At 39.2% G+C, this 26804-nt stretch overlaps 1 protein-coding gene across 1 annotated transcript; it reads right to left on the bottom strand.

The window, feature by feature from the left end:
* Positions 1-1053: 1053 nt before the first annotated feature.
* On the bottom strand, positions 1054-26438 carry LOC133993300 (MAGUK p55 subfamily member 4-like). Its single transcript, XM_062432216.1, has 20 exons — positions 26417-26438; positions 24405-24526; positions 23332-23409; positions 20099-20182; positions 19828-19959; positions 13661-13742; positions 13401-13486; positions 13055-13126; positions 12587-12783; positions 9185-9243; positions 8778-8795; positions 6948-6989; positions 6880-6900; positions 5528-5566; positions 4506-4673; positions 3767-3847; positions 3157-3250; positions 2906-3014; positions 2196-2327; positions 1054-1236 (listed from the first exon to the last, which is right to left on the bottom strand). The coding sequence occupies exons 1-20, from the start codon at positions 26436-26438 to the stop codon at positions 1054-1056; spliced, it is 1821 nt and encodes a 606-aa protein (XP_062288200.1).
* Between the last annotated feature and the right edge of the window lie 366 nt (positions 26439-26804).

The raw sequence follows: 26804 nt of genomic DNA, 5'->3' as shown, positions 1-26804 counted from the left end.
AATAACTGTTCAGACCCAAAGTGGTAAGATTATCTGATATTTAGCATAAACAGCAAAGACAAGTCCAGAATGGATACAATGTTGTGTAGCAGAACCCTTTTTTCTTCATTTCTATCCCTTCAATCATCTCATAACCAAGACAATCCTAAAAGCTACCTCATATTTGGCCAGTTGATCGATTTAAAAGCAGCAACAACGTTGGGTTAGCATTAGCAGCAACTTCATATAGTTCTCAGTGAACAATGAGGATGATATCACTGAGATCAAATTACAAATAGTTACTCTGGATTATATGCTGCACAGAGACAGAGCACAATGTGTCCCATGGGCTGCTCTTCATTGCACTGTCTCTATTGTTATACTTCATTTTGAAGTGGAGTTTGCACAAAAGCCTCATACTGTCTCTCTCACCCTTGGTTGGGTGGAAAGGGCTTTAGCTTTATTCAGTGGTGCTGACTGGAGACAGCATAAGGCATTAAAACAAACTCTTGTTCTTATTTATAAAAGCAGGTTGTAGCACAGCCCAAACTATTCCTGTCAATCTCTTACTTGTAGGAATGCAATATGAATCCTGCATGAGAATGTCAGACTCTGCCACTAACAATGAAAAAACCATAATATAGGTGGGGGAAGATGAGTAGAACATATGAGATACTGTAACATGGTGACAGACAGATTTTGATCAGTTGGTCCTTGTAATTGATGGTAATAACTAGCATCTTATTGAGCCTGCTACTCTGCCAAAATTATGAATGAATAGAGACAATTTATATCTGTATGACTTCCATATTATGAACTGGAGTTCATTAGTTTTTCTCTTCTCTCCATTATGCCATAACATCCTCTTCTTAATGTCTAAATTCAGGTCTTCTCTACACATCACATCTCTTCCACATGTTTTTATCTGACTCAATATTCTCCTCTTTCACCCTCATTCCTTTATATTCATCCAATGCACATCTCTCCTGCTCCTATATTGTCAAATCGTTTCCTCTATCTTCCTCCCACATCCTTCCTCTCTTCTCCTCCTCTCCTTTCCTCTCCTCTTCTGCTCTACTCCATTCGGTTCCAGCTGACAGGTATCCATTGTGGTTCGTCCTGTGCCTGCTGCATGATGGAGCAGAGCTGCATGCAGGCATCCTGCGGGTCATCATTCACTAGCACACTGTCAAAAAACTGTCTGTACTTTGCCTCCATCAGCTTGGACGCCTCCTCCAGCTCCACAAAGTCATCTTCCTGCAGAAGGAGACACATGAGGTTGTGCTTGGTTAAGTGTTGAAATTCAAAAAGAAGTATTGTCTTGTTTTTTTAACTTTGTGAACTACTATGGGGTACAAAGTTTTGGAAATTTGAACATATATTTTCTTTAGAGGCAGACTAATTTATTTAATTGGAACCAATATTTCTTCTTTAAAGTTCAGTAGGCTAAAATGGTGGCTGCACTTTGAAGAGCTATTGCAGAGTTTGGACTTAACAGTTAGTCTGGCTTTTTTATTATTTTTTTTTAAACATAAAACAAACAAGATATTAGTGAGTTTTAGAGCTGCTGGTAGGCAGATGTTGTTACTTTAAGTCAGAGACAGGCTAGCTGTTTCTCCCTGTTTAGTCTTTGTTAACTGTCTGCTGGCTGGAGCTTCATATTTAATGGACCACTGTAAGAGTGTGATCAATCTTCTCATTACAAGAAAACAAAAAAAAGTGTTTTTCCCAAATTGCTGAATGGTTCCTTCAAGCTCCATACTACATTATCAGTTATCTCCAATTTGTGAGATAAACCCAACTAGGGGCAAATAAATCCAAACACAAAAAAACCCCCAATAAAAATTACTAGTTCACAAACTATAACGAGGGCGCCCACTGCAACACGGTTAACTGACCCACATGGTGACATTATATCATTGATGTGACGTGCAAATGAGCGCTAGAAAACTGATCGGTTCATTTCTTCTTCTGTTGTGTGAGCCCCGTGCCACTGCCATCCCAGGCAAGATGTCACCCTGGGCGGCTGCCCATGTTGCCACTATCTAAATCCACCACTGCTGCACAAATCTGTGTATTGCACTAAAATAATACTAATCATACTTGTGTAATAACTGAAGGACAGACACACATGTATTCTCTACATATGTGTGATCTCAACAGGGAAAACTGGTCAAATGAAAGATTTAGATATCTGTGGAAGGCAGTGCTCTTACTGTGAATGCTCTGCTGATGGTGTAGTTGATGATACGGGCATCTCTCCGAGTCTGCCTCAGTCTGTCTGGGCTGGGAGCTTTGATGAAGATCACATAGGGCTTCAGTTTCCTCGCCCGCAGTGACTGGATGCACTGACAATGAAGCAAAACATATATGTGATTACTAATAAACAGCAAAGTGTATGCATCAAACGCTCTGCAGTCTTTCTTTTTAGTTTCTAAGTTGCTTTCCTGGAACTTTTTTTTTAATATGATCTTTTATATCAGAATTTACACCGTGCCAGAGAGAAAATGTACTCTCAGTGTGTGCAGAACGCAGTATTTTTGTTTTTGGGTACTTTATGAAGGAAGGAAAGAGTAAGCCTCCTGGAGCTCTTTGGAGAAGACTGACTCTCTCTTCAGCGTAACAGCTAACTGTTAGCAGAAAGAGCTGCAGTGTGATGGGCTAGCAACAGCGTTGACAATGACACACTGATTGACTGACACACATATAGAAAAATGAGTGTTGAATTAAGACGCGATGTCCATCGTTTATGTTCTTATATTAGTATAGGTAATAATGAGTGTCCAATGTAAGCACTGAAAACAAGTACAATGTTACAATTATTGTTTTAATTTTGCTGAAAACTGACAGTATCCAAACAATTCATCTGAAGGAAGGAAACAAATGAATCCATGTCAGCAGTGACTGGCTTCTTATTGAAACTCACATGTGGTTCGACATCGATGATGCACATCCTTCCTCGTTTCAGCACTTCGTCAATGGCATCAGTGCTGGTCCCATACAGATGACCCTTATACTCCCCATACTCAACAAACCTGAACACACACACACACACACACACACACACACACATACACACACATAAGTGAGTGTTTCAAGGTAAAGAATGAGAAACGGTTTTCAAGGTAAAGAATGAAGAATCATGATGTTAGTAGTAAAAAGACAAGAGAAGCCTACCTGTGGTTACAGACCATGTACTCAAACAGCTCCTTGGTGACAAAATGGTACTCTCTTCCTGTTTGCTCTCCTTCTCTGATTGGACGTGTGGTGTCTGACAGCCAATCAAAACAGGCAATTATTTAAAGTCAAACTAGACATAGCAATATATCAACAGCTGTACTCTTTATAAATATATTCACTTGTTGGGTGTTTTTCAGTATATTTTTATTAATCTGGAGCTCAAGATTATGATCCACCCAGTCTCATGTCTGCTTTAAAATCTACAGTATGGGCCAAACCTACAAAGATTATATAACACCCACTACTGGCACCAAGAATTGTGCAGTATTTGTGTTAATGATAAGCCGACGCAAACTTGGATCTGTCATAGAAAATCTGAAAATGTTGTGTATCAGATGATGAGAGATCCATGTGAGCATTAAAGCATATATGTCAGTATGTAGTTAATGAGCTACACACACAACCTCATTATTATTATTTATTGGCTTTTCTATCACTTTAGATTTCATTCTATCATTAGGGGTCATACAATGTCCAAAACCAAACTGATTTGAACATATGTGGAAACACCTACAGCTAATGTGTTAAATCTGTGGAGGACACATACGAGGTAGTGGTCCCTGGAAGGTCGAGGGGTTCAGTTTGATGAGTCTCTTCCTCAGTTCATTAACTCCAACTCCTGAAGCGCCTGGTGAGTAGAACAGATGAGAGATTCCTTTTGAGAACAACACAGTACATGTATGTAACAACAATGTACATGTATAACGTAAATGGAAAACAAAATGTGAATAGACTTAATGCATTCATTTTTACCAAGCCCAAACCTAGATTACTCAAATGACAGACAGACAGACAGACAGACAGACAGACAGACAGACAGACAGACAGACAGACAGACAGACAGATAGATAGATAGATAGATAGATAGATAGATAGATAGATAGATAGATAGATAGATAGATAGATAGATAGATAGATAGATAGATAGATAGATAGATAGATAGATAGATAGATAGGTAGATAGATAGATAGGTATCCAGTAGCTCATACAGGCACACACATAAATAAATAAGTAATACATATATACAAAGACCTTGAAGTTAAAAACAAAGGAAACAGTTATTGCAGTGCACCATGACTGGTGATGTTACTGTTGTAAAGCCTGATGGCTGCAGGTATAAAGGACCTCCTGAACCGCTCTCTTACAGCGGAGGGCGATGAGCTTCCTGCTGTCATCACTGCTCACCTGTGCTTTGAAGGTGTTATACAACTGTTTCCATGGACTGTCTTCAAATTCAGATGAACAGTAGGTTATGGGTGGTAATTAGAAAAACACCCTAACTCACCGACAAGGATGATGAGGCGGTGGTTCTCTTGTGGGGGACGCTGATACAAAGTCACCTCCTCATACGGAGTGGACAGAGCACTGCTACTGGGAGAACAGGAGGTGCAGGACTGTCTTCTCCTCCTATAAGATACCCTCTTCCAGAGTCGGAAACTTCGACGGAAACCAGCTGAGGAGGGTGAAGAACACTGGTCACTTATTCATGTCAGAAAGGCAGAGGAGATGTGTCTTAATTGTCATTAACAACTTGTGAAGAATTTAGTGATGTCATGGGAGAGAAAACCACACAGACTAATGTGCAAATACAAAATACTTCTCTGTAGTGGGAACTACTGTCCCACGTCCATCAACTTATTTTAGTTTTCATATTTGTCAATAAGGAAGGAAAAGTTGTGTTCGGGCCAATTGTAAGCCACATGAGTGATAGTTTGACAGAATGCATTGTTGCCATGGTTGAATTAGGTTGAAGCTGTTAAAATGAGGCCAAAGGTCACCACTAATATGTCTAGGAATCCCTTTTTACATTGTGTACCCTGCACAGCTCACTCCCTGAATTTAAATGGAGTCAACACCACAGATGCAGCCCAGAGGTTGGAAATGACTTTGACATGTTACGGTCACTGTATAGCTTTAGTTCATCCTCTACAAACCAATGAGGGAAAGTGTTCCACAACACGGACGGAATAAGTTTGATACTGAAATCATTTTTGACAAACAATGGATTAAATGGATTAAAAACAAACTGAGAACAGGTTTGACTCAACAATGCTTGAACTCTGAATCTGAACCATATAACTGTAGTGATGGAGGTGGGACAGTATGTGTTTGCCATTGAGCTACACACTGTAGATTAAAGGTGTTGATATTCAGGTTGGGTGAAGGTGAACAAATGACTGACCAGTGTATGGAATGTTAAAATGATCCGACCTCCCAAAGAGAAATGTATCCACTCCAAAAAGGGCTTAAGACTGAGAGAATACAAACTATAGTAACTAACAAACAAACCAATTAAATGTATCTTACCCAGGTAGATTCCATCCGTAACATCAGAGTCATTCTCATCTGAAGGAAGGAAACATTAAAAAACAGGATTACTTTCACTTTATACTTATGAAGACTTGGTTTAGTTAAACACACAAAAGCAGATAGTTAATAGAAACATCTTTTCTATACTGAGATGGGTGGCATTTGCAAAAAGGCATGTACACAAAAAAGTGAAAGGTTGTCAGATTCCACCTAATGTGTCTGAGTCATGGGTCAATGACGTATAAGGATTTTCAACAACTCAATTTTAGAATAAAAAAAACAGCATATCTAATGCAGTAGTTCAAACATTCAGAATGTTGTGTACCTGACAATTCATATTACAATTTGAAAGTGATTTTAGTGGGTTTTTCAAGATTAATTGGCACTGGCCTGAAAAAAAAGTCATTTGGTGCGACCATGATTCATCTTGAAATATCTTTTCTAAATAAAAGACCATCATTTACAAAAATTTAAAAAAAAATTCAAATACTTTGTTTCCAAACACTTTATATTACTGAAAACTTGTAAAAAAAGATGTGAAGCGTGTTAAGTAAATTGATTTATTTCAAGATGAATCATGGTCGCACCACATGACTCTTTTTAAAGGCCAGTGCCAATTAATCTTGAAAAACCCACTAAAATCACTTAATTTCAAATGTATAATATGGAGCTTCAGTTACACAACATTCTGAATGTTTGAACTACTGCATTAGATATGCTTGTTTTTATTATTCTATAATTGAGTTGTTCTAAATCCTTATACGTCATTGACCCTCATATTAAACTGTCGATGGTATGAAGTACAAACATCTTTTAAAGTTAACATTCAGATAATGACTTCCACCTGCCCTGCAGTTCATCACCTAACATTCCCACTCACCAGCACACATTTCCCCACACACAGGACTACATTCCCAGTCATCTGCTAGATCATCTAATGTGATAACCAGTCTTAATGGTCCAGCACTCAGTCCTATTTTCTTCCTGCCTGCTACTTGTCTGGCTGGCTGATCACCTAAACCTGGCTTTGAGTTCAGTAAACTTTTAAATGACTCTGCTGTAAAGTGTTACACATAGTGATGTTATTCACAACCTCTTAAGCAGATAAACCTCATGTATTACTTACTGCCCCCTAAACATAAAACAATTCAGAGAAATTTCATTTACATTACTTTTTTTTACAGAATTTAACAGCACAAAGAATGAAAAGCAGTTCAACAGTAACTTCAGTATATTTGTTATCTGTGTGTTGAACTTATCAGAAATGAACATATGTCTGAACAAACTTACCCACCAAAATAAATGTCTTCATGTTCCGGGGAGAGAAGACAGACAACGGTCACTCCCACTGGTGGATGATTCATTTAAGTCTATATAATTGTATCATATATTCATTATTGTGTCTGATATGTTTTACCTGCTGTGGTGTGTTTGTCATCAGCTTGTGTCAGGTCGTCCTCTGGAACAGAGGAAAACACACTATTTTAGTTGAAGCTTGTATGTACAAATAGTTTCTCTGCCCCACTGATCCAGTGGTATATTAGAAAGTACATGTAATATCTACTGTAGTCTAATAGCACCAGTAATCTGTTTATCATTTCATTAACAATAATAGCAGATGAATATGTGGATATACTGTATTGTCTCCTCCTGTCCTCCTGTCCATACTGGCCACAATGACATCTTACTTATACTACAGCAATGTCAATGTGAGAGATGAGGGACACAATCCAGTGCTCTTTCTGTCCCCCATCAGTAATGTTGAGATGACTTTAAGAAAGGATCTCTTGATGGCCTGGACAGAAGGAATGATTACAGTAGGGGTGGATGTAAACATTGACTCACGTATGAATTGAGATTCTCATCTTCTATGAGTCTAAATTGATTCACAAATGCCAAACATCCTTTTTTGTAATAATGTCTGTAAGGTTGCTGTAACAAGTAAGGAGGAACTGAGGATACAGTACAACAGTGCACACAAACTACAGTTATTTTGTAGTTCACTAAAAAAAGGTGTTTGAGCAAATTTTGCATTTAATGACAGAAAGGACAAGTGTAATGATAATAATAAAAATAATAATAATCATAATAATAATGATACACATAGATGTATATAGCCTTTTACTGTATGAGACCCAAGGACATTTTACATAGTGGGCATACATAAAAAATATTAAACAAAAACTGAGAAATAATAAAAGGATGAGATTTATTGGAGGCCAAAGATCTTGTTGAACAGTGAGGTATGGAGCAGTTTTTTTAAGAGTGTCGAGGGATGTAGTGTTGCATATTTTTTGCTTAGAGAGAGTTCCAGAGGGTGTGGGCTGCCACAAAGAGGGATCTGTCCCCAAATGTTTGCAGGCTGGTGTGGGGGATGGAGAGCTGGCCAGTACCTGAGGACCTTAGCCTTGGCAAGGGAGTACAGGGATGGAGGAGGTTAGATAAGTACAGGGGGGCAAGGGCATGGATGGATTTGTAAGTGAGAAGAAGGATTTTGTTTGACTTGACAGGGAGCCAATGAAGGTGGATAATGGTGGGGTTGATGTGCTGCCATGGCTTGGTGCAAGTGTGTAAGATTTAGTGGCATTTAGCATTGAGGTTCCCTTCCAAGCATGCAGGGGAACATATGGTGGCTGGCAATGACAAGACATGCTCCTTATGTAGATTTAAAGTGCTCAAACTACACTCATTAAAACATACTTATGAATATTCCATTATCAATAACAACAATATTATATTCCGTTAAATATTAGGTTTGTGAGTCAAAAGAATGAGTACCAAAATCCAGCGCTAACAAACAAGCTGACTGACAAACACACACTGCAGAGCTGAGATGTAAATGAATGCAGTGCACACGTAACTGAAGTAAGAGTCTAAAAATAGCAATTCTATTCAGTTGAAAATCAGTTCTGAATCGAATATGGACACCAATAATTGGAATTGAATTGTGATTCCCACCTTAGATTACAGAAAGAAGAAATCAGTCTTTCAATGTATTGCCCCCTCCCTCTCTCTCTCTCTCTCTCCCTCCCTCTCTCTCTCTCTCTCTCTCTCTCTCTCCCTCAACCCCAACCAGTCGAGGCAGATGGCTTGCTCATGTGGGAATGTTGGGTCTCTTTTAATTAAATGAAAGAGTACAGTCTAGACTTGCTCTATATCTAAAGTGCCTTGAGATGACTTGTTGTGATTTATGTAATGAATAAACTGTGTCTGTGTATGACTCTGTTGTATCATAAATCACACCCACCGTTATCAGCCAAGGTAACTGAGGTCAGCATAGTTAACAGAGAGAAAAGAAATGATTGTTAAAAGTGATTCCTGTTGTTTTCCAGTCAAGTTCACAATCTAAAATAGAGCTTAAGAAAGAGCTGGACACAGAATAAGAAGATCACACTGACACAAAATGACATTTAGTTTCTTGATGAGAGTTAGATGCAAAGATCGAGACCACTCTCATCTGTACAACAAATATAAAGCTACAGCAGTTAGCTTAGCTTAGCATATAGGTTGGAAATTAGTTGGAAAACAACTAGCCTGGCTCTATCCAAAGGTAAGAAAAAAAAAGTTGAAAAAAAGAAAAAAAGAAAACTTGATGTGAACAGTGATGTATATACAAAGTGATGATTTAAGTTAGTGAGAATAATGAGTCCTTACATGGTCTGATGCAGGTATGAACCTGTAATGGCTGACACCACCACTGTTCCCTCTGTTTGCTGCAGAGAGGGAGAGAGAGAGAGAGAGAGAGAGAGAGAGAGAGAGAGAGAGAGAGAGAGAGAGAGAGAGAGAGAGAGAGAGAGAGAGAAATAAACAAGATAACAAACTTGAACTGCAGCTAAAAACAAATACCATAAAAACCAGTGTATAAGACCCACCTTAAAAGCAATATATTTTCATTTAAAAGTAGGGTGTGTGTTATACACCAGTGTGTCCTACACAGCAGTAAAATACAGAGGTTGGATCTGGATATGATCATAGGTATGTAAAAGGCCGTCCACACTAACAATGATAACTATAACAATAAGTATAACTATAATAATGATGTGAGCATCCACATTTATGAACTATAACGTCCTGTAAACAGGTGTGTCAAACACACACTGCACGCTCCAGCTGTGTTGGCAGCTAATGAAAAATAGACTATTGATGACCCGTTAATGCTGTATGCTGTACGGGAAAATGACAGTGTGTTGATCAGAAGTATTTCAGACACTAGTTGCTGTGATGTTTCAGTATTTACAGACTAAACTGATGAAGCGCGATGTGCAAAAAGCCCGACTCACAGTGACATGACACCCCGTCTTATACACCGGTGTGACTTATACACCGGTTCTTACTTTGTTTGTTTTTATACAAGTGAAGAACCAGAACCACTAAAAGTTTCCAAATCATTCCTCTTTTATTATGACAGTTGAAATTAAGAATTGGAAATGCTGTATACATTTTTGTACCATCATTTTCACTTACAACACTAATCAGTGGCTTATTTATACAGAGCAACTTTACTTTCATCATGCAACACATCTATGCAAGTTTAGCTCTTTATTTTTATACAAAAGCATTTAATTTATTCTTACATTTGTTGAAATCAGACATCCTAGAGGGTTGTTGTCCTCTCCACATAGAATATATGTCATTGAGCATTATAGGGAGAGTTGCATTCGATGGGTTTGAAATGAAACAGAAACAAGAGATAAACGGTGCCAACATAAAGCTTTTGAGTAGATTTGCTTTTAGAGTTTACATTCATATTAGTGTGTATGTTCTATAAATCTCCTGTACATGAAGAGTTTAGTGATTTAGAGCCTTATCCTGGAGATAGCACTGGCATTATCCCTGGAGCAAAAAACATCAGATTAAATAAAGAGTTAAGAATTCAAATGGTGAGATTGTCTACAAGAAGCTTTTGTTTTGTTTAATAAAATACTGTTACATGTAAGTATTTACTCTGTTTCTGTAAAAATGACTGCATATACTCACTTACATACTTATTATTATTATTAGGATTATCTTGAAAGTGAAGCATTATTAAGATGTATAACAGATGTCCATGTCAGACTCGATATCACCATTTTAGAAAGAGCATATAAAGTTGTTAATGTAGACATATAGGATGTATAAAGCTGCAGAATGCACACTGTTTACATAAATAAATCCAATCATGGTCAATAAAATTTGGCGTTGCCTTTAAAAAAAAAAAAAGTACAAAAACAATCTCTTTAATGTTAAAGTGAAAACCGATTTCTACATAGTCATGTTAGTTAATTAAATATATATCATGTAAAATAAGTGAATGCATAAATATTCACCCCCTTTAAAGTGACTGACCTAATTAGAGGTCCAGCCAAGTGATGCTAGTAGTCTCATAAATAGTGAAATGGAAACACCTGAGTACAGTGAATGTGTCTCAAGTGATTGTAGTATAAAGACACCTGTGTCTGGAAGGTCCAGTCACTGGTTCATCTGTATTCCTGCTACAATTACACCATGAAGACAGAACACTCCAAGAAAAGGTTATTGAAAAGTAGAAGTGAGGGGATGGATACAACTGAACATCCCCTAGAGTTCAGTTAAATCCATCATTTAGAAATGAAGGAATATAGCATAAATGTGCCTAGAGCAGGCCGTCCTCACAAACTGAGTGACTGTGCAAGAAGGAGACTGGTGAGGGAGGACACCAACACACCTACGATTACTCTGAAGGAGTTCAAAGCTTCAGCAGCTGAGATGGGACAGACTCTGCATACAACAACTGTTGCTTTATGGGAAAGTGGCAAAGAGAAAACCACTGTTTAAGAACTCATTAAATCTTGATTAGAGTTCACCCAAAGTCATGTAGGAGACTCCAAGGCCAACTGGAAGGTTCTTTGGTCTGGTGACACCAAAATGGAGCTTTTTGGCCATCAGACTAGACACTATGTTTGGCAGACACCAAACACTACACATCACCACAGACACACAATCCCCACCATGAAGCATGGTGGTGGCAGCATCATGCTGTGGGGAAGCTTCACAGCCGCAGGCCCTGGAAGGTTTGTAAAGGTAGAAGGTAAAATGAATACAGCAAAATATAGAGAAATCCTGGAGGACAATCTGATTCAGTCTGCAAGAGAACTGTGGCATGGGAGAAGATTTATGTTCCAGCAAGACAATGACCTGAAGCATTCAGTGAAAACTACACAGAAATGGTTTAAAGACAACAAGGTGAATGTTCTAGAGCAGCCGAGACAGAGCCAGACCTCAATCCATTGGAGAATTTGTGACTGGACTAAATCTGTTTTCACTTTGACATTTAAGTAGGTTTTTTTGTAAATTATCTTTTTATTATATCATATATTTTATTATCTTGACCATGATTCAATTTATAAAAGCAATAAAAGTAGAAAACATCCAAGGGGGTGAATATTTTTTATAGGCACTGTATATAGTCTCACAGATTATGGTAAGAACTAGAGCCCGACTGATATATCAGTAAACTGATATTATCAGATATTGACCTATCACAGATATATCGGTATCAGCGAATATGTTGTCCAATATGTGCTGATTCTAAAAAAAGTTATATAGGCCGTTTTTTAATGCATATTTGATACTTTTTCTTAATTCAAGTTTAATATATACGTTCATGTTTTTTATGTATTTTTTACTGTTTACAGTTGAAGGTTTCAGTGCACTGATGTAATTTTATACAGTAAAGTTTATTGTCTAATGGTAAGATATCACGCCTTCATAGCATATCTTTGTCACAAGTGTTTTCGTTAAAATATCGGTATCGGCATTGGCCCCAAAAACCCAGTATCGGTCTGGCCTTAGTAAGAATATATTTCGATGTTGCTGGAATGCACAGAGAGCACATCCAGCTGACAGCTAATGTCCTGGATGTTGCACAACTTTCATTCTGGGACTATATTTAACCATTACAGGACGTCTTGAAGGATCGCTTAAACAATGGTTATACAACATCTCAGGGTTTGCTGGCTTACCACAGGCACCATGTAAAATAACTGTAACAGCTAAATGCTGATTTTACAGCCATATTCAGGTTGTGTCAGGTGTTACCTCTTCAGCATGCCAGCAGAAGGAATCAGACCAGCATAGGACACTGGACAGTACAGCTTCCTGGCCTGCCACCACTGTGCATCTGACTGGTCAACCACCTCCAGCAGGTCTCCTTTGCTGAATGACATTCCTGCATCAGGACAGGGGATGGAGGAGTCCTGCAGGGGGCAGTAGTCCACCATCGTCCTCATGTAAACCTGACAGTAAAGTTCAGACAGAGTGAGAGGGACAGAGTTAAGTATTTAGTATTAAATACTTATAACTATCAGCAAGAATGTGTATTTCCCAAAATGTTAATTTAATGTTAATTTCAAAATTATTCCCATATTTGGCATTTTTGTGTTGTCATGAAAGACTTATCTTTTAAATCAAAGTTTGTCCATTTGGTATCAATTTATATTTTTAATGAAATAAGAGCAGTCTCTATATGTCAGCATCTCCTAAATTGGATAATTGGATATTTCTTACCGGCTTCTGAGTGCTGCTGGTCTGAGCTGCATTTGGAATGACTTTAAACAGGATAGTGCCCTGGGAATTGATCTGACAGGGTGAAAATCAAACAAATGAACAAATAATTGGTCAATTATTTTAATATTAAAATGTACATCACAAGTATGGACACCTTTAATCACCACATCATTTGAGATCACAACAACATTTCACAACCCAAAGAGCTGTTCTGATTAAAATTATTATTAATATTAACTTATTTGGTTTAAATTATGCATTGTGCAAAAAATCACAAGAAATGTCATATATTATCTCTGCCCTTTTTTTAAAATTTAATTACATTTTTTCCTACTTGATGCCTTACCAGTATCTGGATGACCTGTTCTGGCTCCAGACCCACCACTGGGTTTCCGTTCACCTCTACTAACAAATCACCGGGGTGGAGTAGTCCTGGGACACATGTGCATGTACACACAGAAACACAAATATCACTGATACTGCACATTTTGACCACGTATAAAGCATATTTTGTATCTGTGGTATTGCAGTACATGTGTTTTCTGTGAACATATCTGGCCAACACATGCGCACAGAAACACACAGTGTTATACAACTCAATCTCACCGCTGCGGTCCGCCAGTCCTCCACGAATCACCCTGGCGATGTAAATATCTCCTGTCTCCTCGTCCCTTCTTATAGTTGCCCCCTGACAAGTAGACAGTTACCTCAAATTTAATAGCAACAGTAGCAGTAACTACCAGGTTTTGTATACCTTCGTATAGATAGAGGGGAAATAGAGGGCAATATTAATGTGGAAGGGATATAGATGGAGGATAGGATGGGGTCACTGTAACGCTGGTTGTTAATTTTAACAGATAGAAAACCTGACTTTGGTTTATGGTAAGTCTCAGACTTGGTCACTACTGGCAACCAATTAAGTCAAAGAACAAATAAATCAATCAATAAAATACTAATTGCCTTTATGTGGTCTTCACTAATTGACATGAAAAGATGAAACAGAATGACAGCAGTAATTGAACTAAGAGCATTTTCAAACATGTCTTGTTTTTTCTGGTTAAATTAAACTCTAGTTTGTTTTCCTCCGTGGTGTGAATTATTTGGGATGATCTGAACACCGATCTCATACTCCTGTGTGGACCAAAACCGCTGTACTAAAACACTTTGAGGAAGTGGTCTTGGTCCAGACTCAAACAAATTTGGAGTGATTTGTTCAATCAGACCCAATCACAAGGGGACTGATTTACTTAAGGTCTGCGTGTGTAAAAGCAAACTTGACATCACCTGTAAAAAAAAAAAAGTAAAAGCTGATCTACTAACATGTGCACTGAGGCTTGGTGTCTATCAAATGTGCAAGATAATACATGCTGTCCATTTAGTACCTTTGTGTAAAATACAGGGAGGAGAAAATGCAATCACACACATTGTGATTACCAAAGCTGAAGGTAATGTTGCTGATGGTAACTGCATCTATAAATAATACTTTTGAAGGACAGGTATTAACCTGCTGTCACTGTAGAGAGGAGGAGACGGAGGCACAATGACAGAATATGCAGAGAACAGGTTTTTTTCCTCCCGTATTAATATTTTCAGAATCAAATATTTTTGTTTTTTAGTAACAGCATTGACTTCGTCACTAATATTCTCCCATATAGCATTTTTTCTGGTAATATTTTTGCTGTAACTCAATATGTTTGTTAACCTCTAATCCCATGGGATCACATTTCATTTCATGCTTGCAGCTTTCTGCTCATCTAAACTCTCCATTAAGACACAAAACCCTCATTTAAATACTGCTGTCTGCACCTGTTGTCATTTACACAGTTATTCTTAGTAGATCACCTGCAAAACACACACTAAACAAATATGCAATCTGTTGCACTGCACACGCAATTTAGTACTCTTAGTAAATCAGGCCCAAGGTGTACTCTTCAATTTGAACATTGCATTTTGGTTCACTTTCATTTTTTCTGTGTGAGAAGAAACTAAACTAACGAAAACACATAGGTACAGAATGTCCGTACCTGATGTCATGGCAAAACATTCAATAAATGACATTTGACCAATGTCCCGTATATTCTCTCCACAGGTGCACTGAACCTCTTGTGGTGGTGATTTGATAAGCCAGAATTTTACAGACAAATTAGGATAAATATATCTGTGCAAAAGAAGAATTACACTCAGCTCTCATCGTGACTACATGTATTGATTAAATGTGTATCAATAATGTTTCACACGATAGAGTGTGTAAATAATGCATCACACAATAGAGTTTTTTACGATGGCGTATTAGGGCCATATATGTTTTTAAAAAAAAATACTGACCTGAAGGAGGCGTGGTAATATTTTTAAGAAAACACAGAATTTCTGAGATTAAAGTCGTAAATTTAAGAGAAAAAACTTGGATGTTCTCTGACATTATAAAGTCACAAATTTGGGAGAAAAAAACTCATATATTTATGAAAAAAAACCTCTGTGCATTACAGTTCTTCAACAGCAGGCATAATGCACGGCAAGCCACGTCTCTCCAGTGTTTCAAAGTGAGGCTATGAGACTTCTTGGCAGAATAAAACAGTTTTTTTCCCGTAAATTTGCGTCTTTATAATATCAGAGAATATCCGATTTTTTTACTGGTAAATTTACGACTTTAATCTCAGAAAGAGTTTTTCCTCAAATTATGACCTCTCCTCCTCCATCATTTGGCCCTAATACGCCGACATAGTTTTCAGACTGTGTGAGAAGAAAAACTGAAAAGAAGGAAAAAAGAGTCGATGAAAAAAGTGAAAAATGGTCATACTAGTAGGGATAGCTGGATGAAATGGGAAATGTGAATAGAGAGAAAACAATTTTGCTTTACCTTTTTAAATATTTAATTTTCTTTCCCCTTCCAGTGATAGATCCACTGATGACAAAACAGCTGTTTCTTGAACGTGTTAGTTGTCCAAGAATTGATGTCTGCTTACCTCATAAGGTTAAAAATATGATTTTGTCCCTTAAATAAATAGTTAGTCTCCTGTTTGTGAATAATGTTCTCACAATCTTGGTAGACTAATAAAGGACTATGACTAGAGATATTTTAGTCAGTTTCAGTCTATTTGCAGTGACAGAGCAGACAAGGAGAGGAGACAGTCTACTTGTTCTTTTTCTTCTTGTTTGTCAAGCAGCCTGTATTGTTACAGTCTTGTTGGACTTCCAAAGGAGCTCTAGAAACTGTCCCATTATTGAGCCTCATCTGCCCATTACTACCACTGTCACCTGCCATCTGGGTGGCACCAGAGACCACCACCATCTTTCTGGACCCTCCATTCAATCCTTTTGGAATTTTAGACATTCCAAAGCCATCTGTACAGGAACTGACCGACGTGGACGAAGAGGAGGAGCAAGAAGAAGAGGACGACGAGAGGTGACGTGGGTAAGGTGTGGGAGGTTTGCAGACTACTTTTGGAGAGATTGACGAGACCCTTGGAGGAGGTGGGGGAGGAGGGTACTGTCTTGGCCCACGTGAGGGTGATGGCTCAGGGTGTTTGCTGGCCACAATGAGCCCTTGTAACTTGTCGACCACCTCAGCCAGCAGGTTGAGGGCCTGGGCATTCTCTTCCACGCTGTCAGTTATCATCTCTGTGGCCGCTACCATCTTCTGACCGAGGTGGCGTACGTCATGAGTGCCGTGCTCAATACTGCTGGCCAGCGTCTGAACAGTGGACCTAAGCTCTTCCACGCTACACTGCTTGGTAAGCTCAGGAGGCGGATGATGCTGATGGTGTTTCAGTTGCCGCCACTGCTCATTTTGGGACTGTTTTGGTTGGTTCTGGCATCCATTGTGAAATGGAGAGGTAGAGTAGTGGAGCATCGAGGTACAATTTAGATATTCTTCTTGGCGTCTCTTATGAGGTCCTGTCTGATCCCCATGCTGTCTGCCAGAAATAGGCAGAGTGCTTACTCCCACCTGCCGAGTGGAATGCTGAGTTGCAGGACTAGAAGGTGCTGTTTGGGCTCTAAGAGGGTACATCCCGGGACAAGTGGGGGTTCTGCCAGGTGTAGGGATGTTCCTTGAGTGTCCACCTGTAGCCCCCTTTTTGTAAAGGACAGGGGAGTTAGAAAGGCTGAGACTATAAGCTGGGACTGGAGGAGGAGGGCAGGCATAGTCATCGTTCTCCCAGCCAGAGTCACCTTGTCCCACACAGTGATTGGATTTCTCTGAAAATGAACCTCAATATAAGGAGGTAGAAGAAGAAAAGACAGAAAGTTTGTATATTCAGAGCCAGAAGAAAAAAGGAAATAAACATCATTTAAATGAACAGCCATGCAGGAAAAAACTAAAAGAAATAAGCTAAATGATGTCAGGATGAAAAACTGATGACAACAGTGAAGGAACACAGACAGTTTTTGACTTGATGACACAGTGGATGAACTGATGAAGGAACTGGTTGTCGTCTTTCAAAATACTGGATGAATTAAAAGATGGTCTTTCGGTCAAAGGAATTGGCAAATGCAGATATGCATGGATGGATGAATGGATGGACTGTTTAGTTACTTCTTCAATATTGCTTCTTGTGTGACTGAAGGGCTCAAATAATGAATGAATGAGAAATGATTACATTAATTGACCATCTCTTTCTCTTCCTCCTCTTACCAGGGCAAGGGGTGGAACTTAAGACAGAGGGAGCTGATTGGTTGAAGTCTTTCTTCCAAAACTCTTTTGTTTGCGGACACAAACAGCAGCTTCCTGTTGACTCATAGCGGGGAAGACAGGGGTGGGACAAGCCACGTCCTGAAAGGGGCAAGGCTTCACTTTCAGTTGCTCTAAGTTCCTCCCTTGACCATGCCCTCCTTGCAGGAATGAGGCGCTCCAATGTAAGACGACGCAGGCTGCTCCAACGACTACGAATCTTTTGTACTCCATCTCCCACACTTCTTCTACGATCTTCTCCATTCTTGGCAAATGAAAGATAAGAAACTACATCGCTTTAATGGTTTGAACAGGGTTAAAATGTGCTTTATGATACTAATTATGGTTTGCCAGTGCCTAGTTAGCTAAGCTTAGCATAAAGAGTGGAAAGATGGGGAAACAGCTAGCCTGTCTATCTCCAAATGTAACAAAATCCACCTGCTAGCAACTCCAAAGTTCACAAATGAACTCTTTGGCTTTATGTGCCACTGATAAACTTTCATAGGAATGAACAGAGCCCTGCCTCCAACGCTGTATCCACTTCTCTGTAGACATCCATGACATAACACCCTGCACCACTGCTATGTGTCCTTTTTACATTTCTATTTTACACTAGTTAACAAACAATATATAATGTGAAAAAATGAGAATAAATGTCATCCCAAAATCCATAACTCGTCCTTTAAGATCGGGTTAGGGAACGATTGCATGTAGGGGTAGTGGCACAATGGATGACGTGTCTGAGTACATATCAGAAGATTCTATCTTTGACTCCTAGTTGGCTCGGTATCAACTTTAGCTTGGAAAGATTATGTTTTTGTTAAATCTAAATAAAGTTCACTTTTGAGTTTCTTAATGTTTAACCAAGACCACCATCTTTCCCAAAAGAGCAGTTATCGTATTACAACAGCAGATGGCAAATGAAATACTTCTGTCAGTGAACTTCTACAGATGCGTTCAGTATCAACAGTATGTGACATAGAAGATACATTCATTAACAACATTTCAGCTAGCTATAAGTAATGATGGACAGATGATACCAGAGCTTGTTTCACTCCAGTGAAGCACAGTTTCATCATGTTGTGTCAGAGTTTGTGTCAAATATGTACCACGTGACTAATGACATTCAAAGTAGGGCTGAAAGATATATCGTTATCGTATCTATATCTAGATATAAACGTGTAAGATATTAATATCCCAAAAAGCAACAATATGGACAATATCAAATGTCCCCCCTAATCTATCTTATTTATTTTACATGTATTTATTTTAATGCAGCCAAAGATTTAATTTTCACTGTTGTTACATTTAAAATATTGTATTGTATGCATTGTTGCAAAGAAGAGGTTGTAGAAAAATGTTTTTTTTTATTTCAATGCAGCTTAAGACAGTTATTGGTCGGTTGTGATTAATAAACTATTTTGTTGAGTAACTGCACTGTAATGTGCATTTAGTATTGTTATGCTGTTTTGTTTAAGAATGCTTAATTTTCACTGTTGTTACACTTTAAATTTCAAACAAATGTGAAATCATAGTCATATCGTATATCGATATCAAGATATTTGGCTTCAATATATAGTGATGTACCAAGTATGGGAATATTTTACCATTATAACCTAGATGCTGTAAAAATAAGGTACTAATATATTAATTAATTTATATGTCCATTCACATCATATGTGAGACATATGCTTCATTGTATCTTATGTGCAATGACAATAACATATCTATCTATAAATATTGACCATGAAGTTAAAACATATGAACCCAAAGTGACTACAGCAATTCTAAACAAGGGTATTACACAATGAATAAATAACATGTGAGCTTCTTGGACATTTATTGCAAGACTTCTATAACCACCAGAGTCACTACTCAGTTTAAGTCACCAAAACTTTAAGTCAAAATAAATAAAGACCTTAAGCTTCATAATACTTTGCCAATCAGTGACTATAGATCACCAAACTATTATTTTAGAGGTAATAGTGAATACTGCACTGACAGATTTGAAAATAGCCAACTACACTTCAAAAACTGCATAAAACTGAACTGTACAGTAGAAAAGAAAACTAGATTGAGAATGAAAAAAATGCCTCTTTCTCACCAATGGCTGGTTGTTCTTCACCAGACAAACAATCCTCATGGCCTCCTCATCCTCAGGCATCTCATCAGGCAGAGGGGGTAAAACAGGTCCATAGTCTAACAGGGCTACACTGTCATGGGATGACAGGAGGGCCTGAGAGACACAGTGACAGGTCTAGGTGTTATTATGGAGCATCAAATATGAGCTGCAAGACCTGCTGTTCTCCATTCTGTATCTCTGGCTTACACACAGGCTTTGGATGTGCACCAATATTACTAAATGACATACAGACCTGGATGTGTGGTGAGCTGAGGAGGCTGTAAAGCTCTCTAGCTTCAGCAGAGGGACAGTGGACCTTCTCCATAACAGTCATGATCTGAGAGACAGACAAACAGATAGACAGTCAATAATACAAATTATAATGCTAAAGCTTGTTACTAAGAAAAACTAGAGACAGCACATCAGCAAACCGTTTGACCTGTTGAGCCTCAATAGCATGTTGGTGTGGCCCAATAATATATTTTGTGTTTAATTTTGAAACCAGGGGCCTTCTTTTAATCATATAAGCATATGGTCTAAAGCAGGGGTCTGGAACCTTTTTTTCCTGGAGAGCCACTTTTACCATTTTTTTTTTTTTTAAATCTCAGAAGAGCCAAATTTAATCAAAAGACTGTAATGCGGGGTGGAATTGCGCAATTAATTTGCAGTCTGGACGCGGAGTCGGGTGGGTCTCCTCTCTGCTCTGACTGCAGCTGGGACTGCTGCACGAGGCTACTGTGAACCTGACTGCCTGTGAGTGCTTTGGGGCGGGGGAGGGGCTCACGGCAGCACCCGCAGCTCGTTGAGGACAGTCACTGCAGAGCGATACGTGCTTTCACTTCAGAGTCTCCAAAACACCAGAAAAGTCTCCAATAACACCACAAAAAGTCGCTAAGAGGGTTTGGAAAGTCGCCAGATTTAGCAAGAAAGTCGCCATGTTGGCAACACTGTTCTTGTTGACGGAAATGGAGGGAAATCTGTGATTTTGTTTGATGTTGTCATGGCAACGAGCCGCGAATGTAACAATATTGTGAAGGCTATGTTTACGGAGTCAAATAAGGTGGAAAGTGAAATTACTTTTCTCAGATAGACCTACGTATTTGTCACAAAGCTGTTGTTTTAGCCTTCCTGTAGGCCTATGCTTATCCCTTTATTTGCAAGTTGTTTTTTTTCGCCAACCCATTTCGTCCGAGAGCCAGTAAAAACAGCAAAAGAGCCAGTGGTGGCTCGTGAGCCCCAGGTTCCCGACCCCTGGTCTAAAGTGTATGGCTTAAGGACATGTCCAAATCCACTTTTAATGGCAGAAGAAATGGTCACAGCACCACGTTGTGGCGACCTGCTGCTTTAACAACGTGCATTGCAACAGCCGATTTGTGAATGGCAGCGTAGTTAAGAAAGTTGCCTAGCATCAGGACCAGAGGAAGAGGTCCAGTGCTGAATGTTAGCCTGCCTATCCCAGGCAACGCGCTGTAAGTCTCAGGTTTGTAAGATTGTCGTTCCTCCATACTCGATTTTACCCAAGCCTTCCACCGTTTCATTAGTGCTCTGTTAACCGACCCGGCCCACTATTCCCTGGGGCTGTTTGGACTCGACTGAGAGCCAGCTGGACGTATCGCAGGAAATCCCGAATCCTGAAACTAAGATTTGCTAAGGATAGGAGGTACACTCCAACATAGTTGTGCCGAACCTACTTGTTGTATGACTGTAAAATATTGACTTTTTGGACAGAAAAATTGACTCTGGGTTGAGGAAAAAGGGCGCCGCTAGTTGTTTGCTTGTGTCTTGTCAATGCTTGTATACAGTGTGGAGAACATGGAAATTGCTGTGTTGTGTTTTTTACTTGCATTTAATTTGATGAGTGTTGGTGGTTTTAGGGGTTGACTGTTATCCTCCCCTTTATAGGTTTGTGGTTGTTTAGAGTTTCAAATTGTCAGACACAGACTCTGACTGGCACCCAGGCTCAGCAACAACTGACCGCTACATAAAGTGTTGATGAGTGTTAGGGCTGGGTATTGTTTAAAAAATGACAATACCAGTACCAATCCAATCCAAGTACCCTTGAAGTGATACTGATACCAACTGAGTACTTCATTAGATACCCATTCCACATGTTGTGTACTTGCTTTTATCTGGTGTAACAGGTGTGTAGTGTAGCCACACTTCAGAGTGTTTAGGTGGCATCTTGGCTGCTGAACTGCTCAGTGCGCTAACTCGAATTCACCACGACTTCACCACCACAGACATCATATTTTCTTGCTCTGGGTGCAAAAAGGATTGATTGCAGGTAGAGTTTGAAGGGTGAAGTTTCAATGCTACTTGGTATCGATTTATTTTGGTCGGTACCTTAAAGATATCAAGTACCGATACCCAGCCCTAATGAACGTCCTCTTGGTGAGTTTCTGCTTGACTTCAGGTTTGTTCATAATGTTCTTGGTTTGGATGTCGTACTCCAGTATGCTCAGAGTCTCGTCCAGGTTGCTGGATGAAAACAACACAGTGACGATGATTGAGGTTTTTGTTCGTCCCCCCAGTGGATCTTGCAGGATTCCTGTGAGCTTGGACTCTCTGTATGGGATGTTAGGACTTTTCTCCACCAGAGCGGTAATCACTTTGCCCATCGTCAGCAGAGACTGGTTGATGTTTCCGGCCAAACCGATGTTCTCACTGCTGGCAAGATCCACCATGTTGAGTTTGCCAAACCTCACCAGCTCCTCTCCGTGCAGCCTGATCTCCTTCATATGAATCCTGACCAAGAACACAGAGTAGGAGCTACTAGAGTATGCATTCATGTGCGTGGAGGCCGTCTTGTACACTCTAAATATAGAAGATATTTAAAAAGATATTACTGTTGGAAACTACAAAGAGGATAATTCATAAAGACAGAGAAGATGAGTGAACACTGTCATTCGAGTGGTTTTAGCAGAGGTGAGCATCACTCTGCAAACATGGCTTCAACCAACCAAGAGGGATAAAACGGAACGAAAAGGGGAGAAACATCCAGGTCATTGTCAGTTGCACGACGGAGCGCAAGTCATCCCACGGCGTCATTGACTGTGACTCAAACAGGAAGGAGATGAGGACAGGAGGCCTGAACGACAAGGCATCCCAGAGACCTACGTTTTACATAGTATTCTGATCGGGGACCACAGAAGCGTTGTCTGTCCCATTCTGAATGAGATCATGGTTAAAAGGTGTTGTAGAATGGGACAGACGACGCTTCTGTGGACCTCGATTTAAATTCATATTTAAGGTGAGCACAGATGAATGAATGTCACATCACATGTGCAGATAAATGTGAAAACAAACTGTGTATTGTGCACAGTGAAGATCAAACCTCCAACTGAATAAACAATAAGCAAAACACATTTTTTAGGACTTAAGTTACACACACAACAGATCAAACACAGCAACCATTTTCTTCAGTGAGTAAGTCTAATGTTATTGATTAGTGACAGATTCTGTTTTGTAATATGTGTGTGTATAAACCTCATGTAAGAGTCTTGAGGCATAAGGCAGAAAGGGACTAGGCGACAGTCTCTGGAACTGCAGCAGGCACTCATAAATCTGGAGAGAGAAAACAGGAAATTATATCATTTGGTGGCTGTACAGTAGGTAGTAGTGCAAAATAGCTGACTCCTTGTTTAAATTAAGGTATGGCTCCAAGAGGCTTTTCTTAAAGTCTGGAGATGGCCTACCAGTTTTCATACATATACATCAAATTTAAAGGGTGGGAGAGCGCTTTGTCTTTGAAATTTTCTAGGTCATTTTGCCAAACGCAAGCCCAAGTTTCTGATGTATGTGCAAAGTTTGAGTTTTCAACCCCCCCTTAAAAAATGTATAAAGTAATTAGGGGATGCATTACAGCTGATGTGCCACACCCAAGCCCAATTGAAGTACTGTAAATGTACTGTGAAGTATATTTACTAGTTTAAACATAGAATGATGAGAGCAATAATCCCACCAAATGTCATGATTTTCATAAACATCCAAGCAACTTTATCCCATCATGGCCCTGCGTTTGTGGGCACTATGGAGCTTGCTGGCCACATCAAGCCCATACACTACAGAACTTTTCCATTTTCGCTGGTTCTGCAGATTTCAAGCATTCCAAGCCCCTCAAAAATGCAAGAATGACTAAGAATCTCCACAAAAACAATAGGTGCCTTTCACTTTGTGCCAGGGACCATTGACCCCTGGCACTTCATGCTCAGGCCCTAACTAAACAAAGCTATGTCCCTGAACCTGGCTAACATTGCCATGTAGTATCAATGAAATAGCAGTGTCTCTGTATGGAGATTATTCTTAAATCTTTTAAATGCTAATTTTCACAGGGAAAAAGTTATTGTAGAAATAGAAATTCCTCCCATGTTGTTACAGTGTTTATGAAAGAGATGGTCTCACAGCTAATCTCTGTACACACAGGAGTCCTGTATGATGATAATATAACAAATCCCCAGTTCTCATCCACCTGTTGATGTTATCATAATAAATGCACAAATACCTTTTAATAATTGTTTACAAGGTGTGTTTTAGCACACACATGTTGGATCAGTTTGTACCTTCAGCAGGGCGTGCAGCCACGGTGCACTCAACAGTTCATGCAGAAGCTCAGCACCACTAACATTTCTGCTGACAGCTTCTCCAACATCGTTTACCACACTAGAGAGCACCTCACTGACACCTGCAGGAAAAGCACAAGAAAAAATATAGAAATAAATGAAGATGTTAAGTTTGAGAGCACAAGAAACATTTTTATATATATTTTGGATGACAATGTTGGCTGATTGATCACATTATGTATTATATTACCATGAAATGTGGTCCCTAGAGGCAGCCCAGTACCCCAAGGTAAGTATATATTGGACAACTCTGCAACTTGTGATTTATGGCTAATGCAACATTTACCATCAATGATTGCAAATCCATGTTGGGACACGAAGTGTTTTAGTTGCCAAATCTTTGTAATACACCATATCTATAGTTTATCTGCTATAACAATGACCTTACCTTAACCATAACTATACAGTAGATACCAATGCTAAGGTAATGTGGAAAGCAAGAATTTAAAAAACACTGACATTGAATATACCAAAGTTGCATCTCCATTTTTAATCCACCATCATTTTTTTGTAACAAGAACTATAGCTTCACAGCCTGCTTGTATGGCTGTGGAGTTTTAGGGCACTACTTTCACAGCACAGATTGCAATCAAGTGTCACAGCGCACTCTTGGTAATTTCACAGCCAGGCTCATCGAGTGCACACGTGGTGCACTTGGATACAAGGTGGACATGTTAAAGGCCTTGATAATTATGCCCAATCACATTTGCCTACATCCCCTTTAAACACATTGCTTTCCCCATCATGATCCAGTAATGAATGATAAGTAGAAAAAAAGAAACTTTAAGTGACTAAGTGAGCTTTCATCAAAAAAGTGACAAATAATATGGAACACAATGTTACGACTGTGGTAGTAATTTCTGTTTATATATTATTTTGTCCGCTGTTAATATGTTCTGTTCATTTGTGCGATAACAGGAGGACGATTGGTGGACGTTTGATTGGCCGCTGCTCACTGATGGGTGGATTGGATTCCAGGCTGGTCCACCCTGAAGTTAAACCAAGATTATTATACATTTCTTTATGTAAATAAATCAACTTTTGTTATACTGAGTTTGCTTTGTGCTGATTATTCATGTTGTGTTTCAGACACCCCTAGATGGGGCATAACAACAAGGACATTGATCTGTCGACCTGCTCTCATTATTGGCACCAAAATTGCAGTGCACTACTGGACTGGCATCTCCATCCCCTCTACTGCACCTCCCTTCCAACTATGGTACACAGTGAGTCATCAAGATACCAAAGATACCAAAGGAAATAACCTCGGTGCACAGCAGGAAAATAGCAGGTCACTGGCCCAACACTGCATTTTCTGCCCTCTGCCAACACAAAGATATGTCCCTTAGTCTTGTTTTTGAAATGAGTTTTCTTCACTCCCCTACTGTAAGTGGCAGGTAAAAGATTGAGATTGAATCAAACTGTGCAGTGAGATGTCTCGATGATGAGTTCTAAACTCACAGATAAACAGCATGACAGCCGGGACACTCAGATAAAGGGGAGCACTTCATGTAGGCTACAGAATTTATCCAATGATGATCTCTGCCTCCAAAAAGTGAAATAAATCATACACTTAAGTTTCAACATTACAAAATACAATGTGTAACACTGGTCAACAGGAGTCTATTGTAATATCACAGCAGATGTTTGAGGCTGGATGTTTCTCCAGAGCAGAAGGTGAAAAACAGACATGTTTGAGCCAGACAGGATTAATATGACTCAGGAGGTCTGACCCCACAGAGACAGAGAGATTAATACCATCCGAATTAGGCTTTAGACAAGATTAAATTCAAATTAAGCTTGGGTCAGGATTCAGACCCGAGTTCAGGGTTTAAGACTAGAATTCAATTAGCTTTTTGTTAGGGGTAAGTTCAGGTTAGAAAAGGTTAGGCATATAAGGCTCAAATGGAAGCTCATACAGGTGTGTGTCTGTGTGTGTCTGTGCTTCTCACCGTCCTCCATAGCTTGTCTCATGGTGATTGTCCAGCTACAGAATCACTGCAAAGGAAAAAAGGCTAAGTTCACTGACAATAAATGTAAAGTCACAAAATGAATCATAACCTGGTCTGAGACAACAGTGTCAAAAATCATCTAATGCTGTTCATCATGTAACAACCTTTCACTGACAAACACAATGTCATTCTTAAACTCAATGACCTGAAATGACTGCTGAATGTTTCTTAGTTTGCAACATGTTGGTTCACATTGGGTTAACAACACACCTGTGTATTGTCATATTGTCATTGTCATAATAATCATATGGACGTGAATCTGAAACTGAGTGCAAACGTATATGATGGATCACTGCATAGAACATAGGATACTTGCACAACTTGCATT

This window comes from Scomber scombrus, chromosome 13 (assembly GCF_963691925.1).
Source record: "Scomber scombrus chromosome 13, fScoSco1.1, whole genome shotgun sequence".
Lineage (NCBI taxonomy): Eukaryota > Metazoa > Chordata > Actinopteri > Scombriformes > Scombridae > Scomber > Scomber scombrus.
The sequence above is the reverse complement of the archived record's forward strand: the minus strand, read 5'-3'. Positions and strand labels throughout refer to the sequence as shown.

Excerpts from the sequence above, each read along its gene's own strand:
- LOC133993300 (XM_062432216.1), bottom strand. The coding sequence starts at position 26,438 with ATGAGACAAGCTATGGAGGACG. Across the intron at positions 4,674-5,527 it reads TACGGATGGAATCTACCTGG|CTGGTTTCCGTCGAAGTTTC; the intron begins GTAAGATACATT and ends CACCCTCCTCAG. Across the intron at positions 3,251-3,766 it reads CTTCCAGGGACCACTACCTC|ACACCACACGTCCAATCAGA; the intron begins GTATGTGTCCTC and ends ATTGGCTGTCAG.